Genomic DNA, 8,739 nt, shown 5'->3' with positions numbered 1-8,739 from the left:
GGATGAAAGAGATACTTTGTTCTTTGAGGACCGCCTTCTGGTTCCAAAGGGAGAGTTCAGGAAAGTCATATTGGATAGAGCACACAATTATGTCTTGTCCATCCATCCAGGTAATTCCAAGATGTATAAGTATCTCAAGAAAACCTTCTAGTGGACTTGTATGAAGCAAGAAATTCATCAATTCGTAAACGAGTGTGATGTGTGCCGCAGAGTGAAGGCGGAACATCAATGTCCATCAGGCATCCTCCAACCTCTTCCAATTCCTGAGTGGAAATTTGATCATATTGAGATGGATTTTGTCACCGGTTTTCCCAAGTCCAAGAAGGGAAATGATGCTATCTTCATGATCGTTGACAAGCTCACAAAAGTCGTCCACTTCCTTTCGGCCAAGGAGTCAATAAGTGCATCTCAATTGGCAGAGTTGTACACCTCAAGAATTGTCTCCTTTCATGGCATTCCTAAACTTATCACCTTAGACCATGGAAGCATCTTTACTTGTAGGTTTTGGGATTCTTTCCAGAAGGCAATGGGCTTAATGATCCGCTTCAACATAGCCTTCCATCCTCATACTAGCTAGCGGTCAAGTGGAAAGACTCAATCGAATTATTGAAGACGTGCTCAGAGCTTGTGTGATTTCTTTTGGCATTAAGTGAGAAGATCGTCTCCCGTTTGTTGAGTTCTCATATAATAACAGTTTCCAAGCAAGTTTCGGCAAGGCTCCTTTCGAGATTCTGTATGGCAGGAAGTGTCGTACCCCGTTCAATTGGTCTGAAACCGGTGAGCATCAACTCCTTGGTAATGACATGATCTACGAAGTGGGAGAAATGTGACGTGTCATTCGGGATAATCTTAAAGCTTCTGAGTCCCATCACAAGTGCTATTATGATATCAAACATTGTGATCTCGCCTTTCAGATTGATACTTCAAACTATTTTCAACCAACAAAACCCCTCACTCCTTATTTCTTATTATTTTTGCAATTTTGATTGTACTGCCATATTTCAATGTTCCCTAATTTTCTAAAACTTATAAATATTCCTTCAAGCCCTCCTCCAAATTTCAGCCATTTTTAAATTGTTTTGGTTGGATTCAAAATTGCCTTAATTCAAACTTGAATTATTGTCCTATCTCTGAAAATTCCCAGATCTATTTTTTTGAACGGATAATAAATCCAGGGTCCCGTGAGTATTTTTGTTTTATATTTAAACCCTCTCATTTGGTCTCTGACTTTTTTCCATACCTTCTCTATTTGGAAAATGGAAAAGAATCGGAGAAGGAGAGAAAAGGCTAACCTGGGCCGCAGCCCAGCACAGCAACAGCCTCCCCTCGCTCGCCTCCTCGCGGTAATCCCACGTGGACGTGTCCCTAGCCCCACCTGTCAGCCTCTCAATGCCCCTCCTTTCTTCCACCTCACGAGCACTCCCTCTCACAGTAAAAAAAAGGAGGCAGAGCCCCGCCATGGCCACGAGGGCAGAGCCCCCGTCGCGCCCCCCTCCTATAAGACCCGAACCCCCCCCTCGCCTAGGGTTTCCCCCTGTCCCTCTCTGCCGCCCCCGCGCCTGCTGCTGCTCCAACTTGACGACATGGCCGGCTCGGCTATTACCTCGCCGCCGGCGTAGCAGCCCTGCAGGCCTCGTCGTACGCGTCCCCGAGCTCTCCGTCGCCGCCCCAGCCCCATTTCCGTGCCAATCCGAGCCCGAGGACGACGACCGCGACGCCCCTGCTTCCTCTTCTTCACCTGCAGCCCCGGATCAGGAGGTTCGCCGGAGTTCCTCACCTCGTCTCCGTCACATAACTGATTCCCAGACGTCCTCGACTTGTCTAAGGTAGTTAGGTAACATCCGTATTTCTTGCTGCCTATTCTTGCCATCTTTTGCGATCCGTAGAGCTCACCGGGGCCTTGCCATCACCATGCTCCCCTTCCTCCAAGGCAAAAACTCTGAATTTATCTTCAGAGATGGTGCAGCTCGGGCTCCCGCTCCGGATCCCGCCCATGCCCTGCCGTGCTCGCCCGTGAGCACTCGTGAACACCCTGCCAGATGGCCGATGGCCTCGCTCGCCGCGCGCGCGGCATCGCCTGCCCCGCGCGTCGCCGCGCTCAGCTCCCTATTTCGCCTCTGCTGCGCTGGTTGCCTCCGCGCGAGGCGAGCGTGTGCTTCCTCTGCATCCCGCGCGCAGCCGCTCTGTTTCCACAGGCCAACCGCCGTTTTTCTTCGACCCTAGCCCGCCGGAGCCGCTGCTGAGCTCGTTTGCGTGAAGTGCCGTTGAATAGATGTGAAAAAGAAAATGCAGCGTCTTGACTCATTTCCTCCGTGCATGCAGGTTCTTCCGCCCCACTTCAAGCGATGGCAGCCCAAAGCACTGTCGACCGCGTCCGGGCAGCATCCATTGTCGCGCTTTCCCGCCTCCCGCCGCAGGGCACCAAAGTCTGCTACTTCGCTCGGGGCCATGCCGAGCAGTGGCCTGGCACCGCCGAGCCGGAGGGCCACGGCGTCCCCTGTACCGTCGCTTCCATCAACTACTTCACGGACGGCGACGAGCCTTGCGCCCGGATCTCCCTCCAGCCTCAGCCCGCAGCCGACGACCCGCCCGCGGCCGACGACCACAACCCCGCGCCGCCGCCGGGCAGGTTCCTTTTCTTCGCCAAGACCATACAAGAGTCCGACAAGCAAAGGTGTTACCTTGGCATCCCCAAGGCGTGCGAGGCCGTGTTTCTGCCGTTCCAGGCCGGGCAAAACGAGCAGCAGCTCAAGATCCAGGACATCAGCGGACACTCATGGGACATGGTGCGCAAGAATGAGGGCACCAAGCGTTTGCTCAAAGGACAGTGGAAGAAGTTTGTGGAGCACAAGGGCGTCAAAGTGAAGGACACCATCCTGTTCGTCAGCTGCCCCCCCGACGGCGAGATCCTCGTCGACCTTCGTCTCGCCGCGCCGCACAACATCGCATGGGGGGTTGAAGAGGTTGCGGAGGCGTCGCAGCTGGCAATCCAAGGGAACGCCTTCACCGTCACCTACTACCCAGGGCGGGGCGTCGATCCATTCATCGTGCCGCGAGCGGTGGTGGAAGCTGCCGCTGGGACCAAGTGGGAGGTGGACATGCCGGTCCGCCTTCGGCCCAAGGACGAGGTCGTGCATCTCCAGGAACAGGAACAGGGGTCGGCGGCCGGCGTGACCAAGACGGGCACCATCGCTGCAGTCAACCCAGGGACTACATGGCGTAATCTGCAGGTATTGCTTTTCAGAATCCTCTCTGAATCTGAAAATGGTTATTCAGGAGTCATTCTATACTGATTGATACCCTGGTGTTGCATGCGTTCCTACACTAAAACTGAATTGATTCAGCAGTGTCTCATAGTACATTTTTCTGTTGGCAGGTGGATTGGGATGCCTCCACGTCTTCAACACCTGCTGCTGCAATCAACATGTGGCAAGTCGAACCCCAAGGGACTCATGATGCCAAGAGACGCAGGATCTCCCATACCGTGCCTCCGGTAGCATCGACATGAAAAGGAATCAAGCTGTTTGGTAGCATTCTCGCTTCACAGGAAAGTGGTTCTAAGTAGTGTAGCCTCATCACGGCAAGGAGTTGATTGGACCACAAAAAAAAAACCTTTTTTGCAGCTTAAATTCATCGCAAAACTCCTTTTACTGGTTCCGGTATGTACCGGCGAACCATTTGTCGTCCGTCCTTTGATGGTCTATTTATCATTTGTCCAAATGAATGCCAAATAGCCTGATGTATTCAGCATTATGTCACTTCAGTGTGAAACTCCTTATTTCAGTGTGTTTATTTTGAAGTTTCTTCGTTCACTTATTTCCATTTATTTTTGCACACACACCACTTCTTGAAACCAGTGGATTTTCTTTCTTGGAGCTGTTGTAAAACCCTCGTGCTAGTCTGATTACTTCTCCTCCTGACACTTGTGCGCATCGTTGGTGTGTATATTTGTTCCCACATATGTGATAGAAAGTGAGTTGAATTTAGTCTGAAGATAGGTTGCCTGCTAAAAATAGTATTCTTTTGAAAACCCTGTCTCCTGGGTCAAACTGGGGCGCTCAGCTTACTGAAAATTCCACCCTTCAGTTAGGACACCTTGCGCTTGCACGCCATTCGCTGCTCCGTAATTTGGTAAATTGTTAATCTCCTACCACTTAACTGCATTTAGGGGAGGGTCTTATCGTGGACATTCACCAAACGCAACAGCATGATGGGTGTGTTTGATTTGGTGTCTACCAAAGCCAAAGTGGACAATGCAATGAAGTGTTCCCCTCTGGTTGTATAAGTCAGAAAATTCAGCTCGCTCAAAGGAAATCATTGAAGATTCCAATATCTTACATGCTGATTTATTCTTTCTCAAATACAGAACACGCAGTACGAAACACATTGTTTATACCAAACAACCACCTCGTACTCGCCCTGCATCTTGTGCCTGTATGCATGGTCCTCACGGCTTATTTTGTCGACAGCAATTTTTGGATACTCGCAAAATAATATTGTCTTTTGATTGAACTAATTAGATTGTTATAAAAGCTTGAGTTTACTTGACGAAATTGCAGTCATTATTAACTATCTCAGAACTTCACTGGTAGGAACCTTACTAATCTCTCTACATTTCTCCTGGGAATAGCCCCTCAATTATGATTTGAGATTGTGGCAAGAAAAAGTTAAATGAGATAGTATTAGGGATATCTTCTATATCGTGAGACAAATCTCTTTAGAGTGTTGGCTGTGTTGCCTCTGTATTCCTGCCATTGTGCGTATTGAGGAATATGTAAGTGAGTTCAATTAACATGGTTCCAGTTGCATGTCTACAGAGATTCATCATCACCAAATCAGTTCCAAATCATAAATGAGTGGTTCATGAATTATTATTTTTGAGAATTCGGCACAGAATGACCGAATATGTAAATATGATAAATACCAGTATAATATGAAGTTTCAAATGAGGGCCTGAAACCAAAATTTAATTCCTCATAATTAATGTTAAAAAAATTGTTCCTCAGTTCAATCACATGATTCACCTGCATTGGTATGGGACTTGAACTTGATGCATGGCCCCACATAGTGTGCTTGACGAATAAAGTGCTACTAGCCTGGCCAAACCCTTGTCGAGATGTGACTGGTTGAGCCCATTGTGTTCTAGTCTAATTATGCCTGGTCCACAAATCCAAATCTCAAGCTAATAGTGTAATACAATCACTCTCTTTAATTTGTTAAGTGTCTTCTTTATCATGGAAAAAATGGGAACACGTGGCGTGAGTCCGAGGCAAACCACCAATTGGCATAACTAATCAAAATAAATAAGTTTGTGCAACCCACATGTCTATATTCATCATGAAGTAATGGCAAATCCATGCCTCGTTCCTAGTGAATGTATCAAAACTATACTTTCCGGAAACCTCTAGAAAGGGTCAAAAAGACAAGGACAGCCTGCATCTTTAATTGCTTTCCATATTAGCATGTAGCAATCAGGCTTGTCCCACAGCTGTGCCGTCTTGTCGTCTTTCTTGCCATCAAGGTATATACCGTTTTCTTTGCCAGGGTTTGTGCAAATCGAAAAGAGAATTTCTTGGGTGCATAAGAAATCTATATTGCGCTGGTATGTATTTGAAAATTTTCTTTCTCACTTACATGTCAATCTAGCTATGCAGTAAATCCGCATCTGCATATTCTTTAGATCTTTGTGATGCCCCAATTGCTATTCTTTAGAATTTTTAGACCAAAAAATACCAATACGGTGTAAGCTGCTGTTACTTTACTAATCAAGTAGTCATAAATCTGACAAACAATCATCGGTGACGCCACTAGGCACAGAAATTGATTCACCAAAGCATAGTTGTCACGGTCTGAGAGGTAGTAGGATTCTTCTTCTTGGATTGGCATATGATTTGTTTGTAGGAAGAACATGAACCCAAGATCTGGATCACTATCAGATTCAGACATTTCTCTTAGTATTGAACTATCAATCGAAAGGATTCCACGGGATCTGCTGAATGAATTGGGAAGTTGGAGTTCTGTCAACCTTGTGTGAATGATGCCATGTCATCTCGGAAAGGGATACGAGTGCGGGTGGTAATATCAAAATATTCATCTCTTGATATTTATGTACAAATTATCTTTGTATATCATGAAACAAAATTTGAATTGTTGTTCATGATTCAGATTTTGTAGCCATCTCTGCCCTGTATATTCATGTGCGCTGCTGGTATTCATATCACTTTTTTCAATAGACATATTCATCTATCATTTTGATATGTATATGATGTGAATATGGTTTTTATATTATCCAGCTGCATTACATCCGTTCTTACCCTTGTCTTGTCACCATCTGTTTTTTTTTCTTTGTTCAAAACGATCTGGTGGGCAGATTCAGCTTAGCTATCCCGGCCTGCAGTTAGAAACCGCCATTACCACTATAGATTTGCTTGTACAATCTAATCCGTTTATGTTATGATCTTATAGATAGTTTAGTGCCTTTCATTCATATATTAAGAACAATTATTGCCGGTTGTAATTTAATTTAGATGTATGTTTAGGAACACACCTTATATGTTATCCAGAGGTCACTCTCAGGGGCACAGCAAATAAGATGTAACAGAAGAGAAGATGCTAAATTTGTTGTGACTGGGAATGTCTGTTGAAATGTAGCCAGATTAGTTTGTTGGTTTTTTCTGGTCCGTTTTGGTTTTGCCTGCGTATTTTCAGTTTTCTGCTCTGGTGCTGTTACTTGGAACTGATCAGTTTCTGAACTAGCAGATATTATCTTCATACAGTTTTTCGGGAGGATCGTAATAAAGAAATATATCCAGTGTTTGAAACTGGTCTTAAAGAACCACTGTGATCAAATTCATCTAAAGACACCGCACAAAGTTTTATTTTTGTAACCTAGGAGGCTAGCTCTATCTAACTGTCTTTAAGAATTAATTAAGATTGTATTACTTTAAGATTGAGTTGATTTCATTTCTTTTCAGTGCAAGAAAGGCCATAGATTCTCGGACGAGCAAGATCAACGAGCGAACATGGAACCGTCTTCACAACCTCAGCCTGCAATAGGTGACGTTGCTGGTGGATCACAAGTGTATCCCTCCTCCGCCTGTCCGCCTGCAGCAACAGTAGCCGCAGCTCCCGGCGTCGCTCCTGCCGGTTCACAGCCAGCCGCACCATTTCCTGCCAATCCAGCTCAGCTCAATGCTCAGAACCAGCTTATCTACGAGCAAGCGCAGCAATGTAACCAGCAGCTTCAGCAGCAGCAGCAGAGTCAGCTGCAGCAGTTCTTGGCCGAGCGACTGTCAGAGATCGAGCAGGACACCGACTTCAAGAACCACACCCTGCCGCTCGCCAGGATCAAGAAGATCATGAGGGCCGACGAGGACGTCCGCATGATCTCGGCCGAAGCCCCGGTGGTGTTCGCCAAGGCGTGCGAGATATTCATCCTGGAGCTGACGATGAGGTCGTGGATGCACACCGAGGAGAACAAGCGCCGGACCTTGCAGAAGAACGACCTCGCCGCTGCCATCACCAGGACCGACGTCTACGACTTCCTGGTGGACATATTTCCCATGGATGAGACGAGGGAGGAGGGCATCGGGCTTCCCAGGGTCGGGCAGCCGCCCTTGGGGGCTCCGGCTGACGCGTACCCGAATTACTATCCGCAGCAGCTGCAGCAGGTTCCAGGTGCAGCGATGGTGTACGGTGGCCAGCAGGTGCCACAGGGCCATCCTATGTATGTGTGGCAAGATCCTCAGGAACAGCAACAGCAGGGCCGTCATGCAGATGCAGAGCAGCAATCTGAAAGCGGCTGACGACATTGTGAGCTACCACCAGAATCGATATCCTCAGTTTAGCCAGATCATCTAATTTTATCTTGTTCAGGTTCTGTGCTAGCTTATCGTTTGTTTCATCGGTCGAAACGGAAACGGGAGAGATTTACTAGTTCCTTCATGGAAGTTTTGTTGTTGTCGCGGTGTCCATTTTCGTTACTTCAGACTGAAAGTTGGCCTCTGGATTCTGGTGATCGCTTTTTGATATGCAATTGTCGAGTGCCATGCTGCCTCTGTTTATGCGATCTACTCCCATGTATGAAGTATTCTGATCCTGATGCAGCTGAATGGAATTGGTCTTGGCTGAATGTACAACGGTGGTGTTTCCGGAAGCTACAGTTGATGATCATTCAACTGAAGCATGATAAGCAAGTAGCTGAATTCAGAGGGGTTGTAGAGCATCATGGCTGGACGCGAGTGAGGAAAAGCTTTGTGTTCCCATCGACTGAACCAATTGGTTGAAATTTACCATACTGTGTCGACCAAACTAAGAGTTGGCATCTGGTAGTGGCGTTCTGATATCCAAACCTTGAGTGGCATGATGCCTCTGTGTTCAGTGACATGTTTGCTTGCAGTTCCTATCGTCTTGTGTGACTTTCAGATCATCTTTTTTTTCTAGGGTAAAAATTTCAGATCATGTTGAGGCTCCAGCTGAATTTTGTCTTCAATCGAATGTGCAATGGAGTTTTATGAAATTAAGTTGATTATCGGTCATTCAGCTGGAGCATGTAGTAACTGAATGCAAAAAGGGTAAGCAGAACATGATGGCTTTTCGTGATCACATAAACCCTGTATTTTCCATGGGAAACGTTTCTGGCCGGTGCAGAGCACTGGCCATTTCCCATCCTGGAGAGCGCGGCCGGCCGAAAGTTTGGGCCGGCGTGCCGGCGCAGAGCACTGACCATTTTCCATCCAC

General features: G+C 46.9%; 2 protein-coding genes across 3 annotated transcripts; both read left to right on the top strand.

Moving 5' to 3' along the window:
• The first annotated feature begins 2,327 nt into the window (after nucleotides 1–2,327).
• On the top strand, nucleotides 2,328–3,799 carry LOC123412656 (auxin response factor 13-like). The gene is made up of 2 exons (XM_045105599.1): nucleotides 2,328–3,230; nucleotides 3,377–3,799. The coding sequence occupies exons 1-2, from the start codon at nucleotides 2,346–2,348 to the stop codon at nucleotides 3,506–3,508; spliced, it is 1,017 nt and encodes a 338-aa protein (XP_044961534.1). The 5' UTR covers nucleotides 2,328–2,345; the 3' UTR covers nucleotides 3,509–3,799.
• A 1,743-nt stretch (nucleotides 3,800–5,542) lies between these two features.
• Nucleotides 5,543–8,519, top strand: LOC123411102 (nuclear transcription factor Y subunit C-4-like). 2 transcript variants are annotated; one of them, XM_045104025.1, is made up of 2 exons: nucleotides 5,543–5,602; nucleotides 6,975–8,519. In XM_045104025.1, exon 2 carries the CDS (start codon nucleotides 7,023–7,025, stop codon nucleotides 7,803–7,805), a length of 783 nt encoding a protein of 260 aa, XP_044959960.1. In that variant the 5' UTR covers nucleotides 5,543–5,602; nucleotides 6,975–7,022; the 3' UTR covers nucleotides 7,806–8,519. The 2 variants fall into 2 exon arrangements, with proteins under 2 accessions (XP_044959960.1, XP_044959959.1); XM_045104024.1 differs by lacking the exon at nucleotides 5,543–5,602 and adding an exon at nucleotides 5,693–6,075.
• Nucleotides 8,520–8,739: the final 220 nt, after the last annotated feature.

The sequence above is a fragment of the Hordeum vulgare genome, chromosome 7H (assembly GCF_904849725.1).
Source record: "Hordeum vulgare subsp. vulgare chromosome 7H, MorexV3_pseudomolecules_assembly, whole genome shotgun sequence".
Lineage (NCBI taxonomy): Eukaryota > Viridiplantae > Streptophyta > Magnoliopsida > Poales > Poaceae > Hordeum > Hordeum vulgare.
This window is presented reverse-complemented; position numbering and strand designations above follow the sequence as displayed.

What these genes read in the sequence shown, in the direction of transcription:
- LOC123412656 (XM_045105599.1), top strand. Translation starts at nt 2,346, where the DNA reads ATGGCAGCCCAAAGCACTGTCGACCGCGTCCGGGCAGCATCCATTGTC. An exon ending in CTACATGGCGTAATCTGCAG is followed by an intron (nt 3,231 to 3,376) that starts GTATTGCTTTTC and finishes TTCTGTTGGCAG; the next exon opens with GTGGATTGGGATGCCTCCAC.
- LOC123411102 (XM_045104024.1), top strand. Translation starts at nt 6,043, where the DNA reads ATGTCATCTCGGAAAGGGATACGAGTGCGGGTG. An exon ending in AAGGGATACGAGTGCGGGTG is followed by an intron (nt 6,076 to 6,974) that starts GTAATATCAAAA and finishes ATTTCTTTTCAG; the next exon opens with TGCAAGAAAGGCCATAGATT.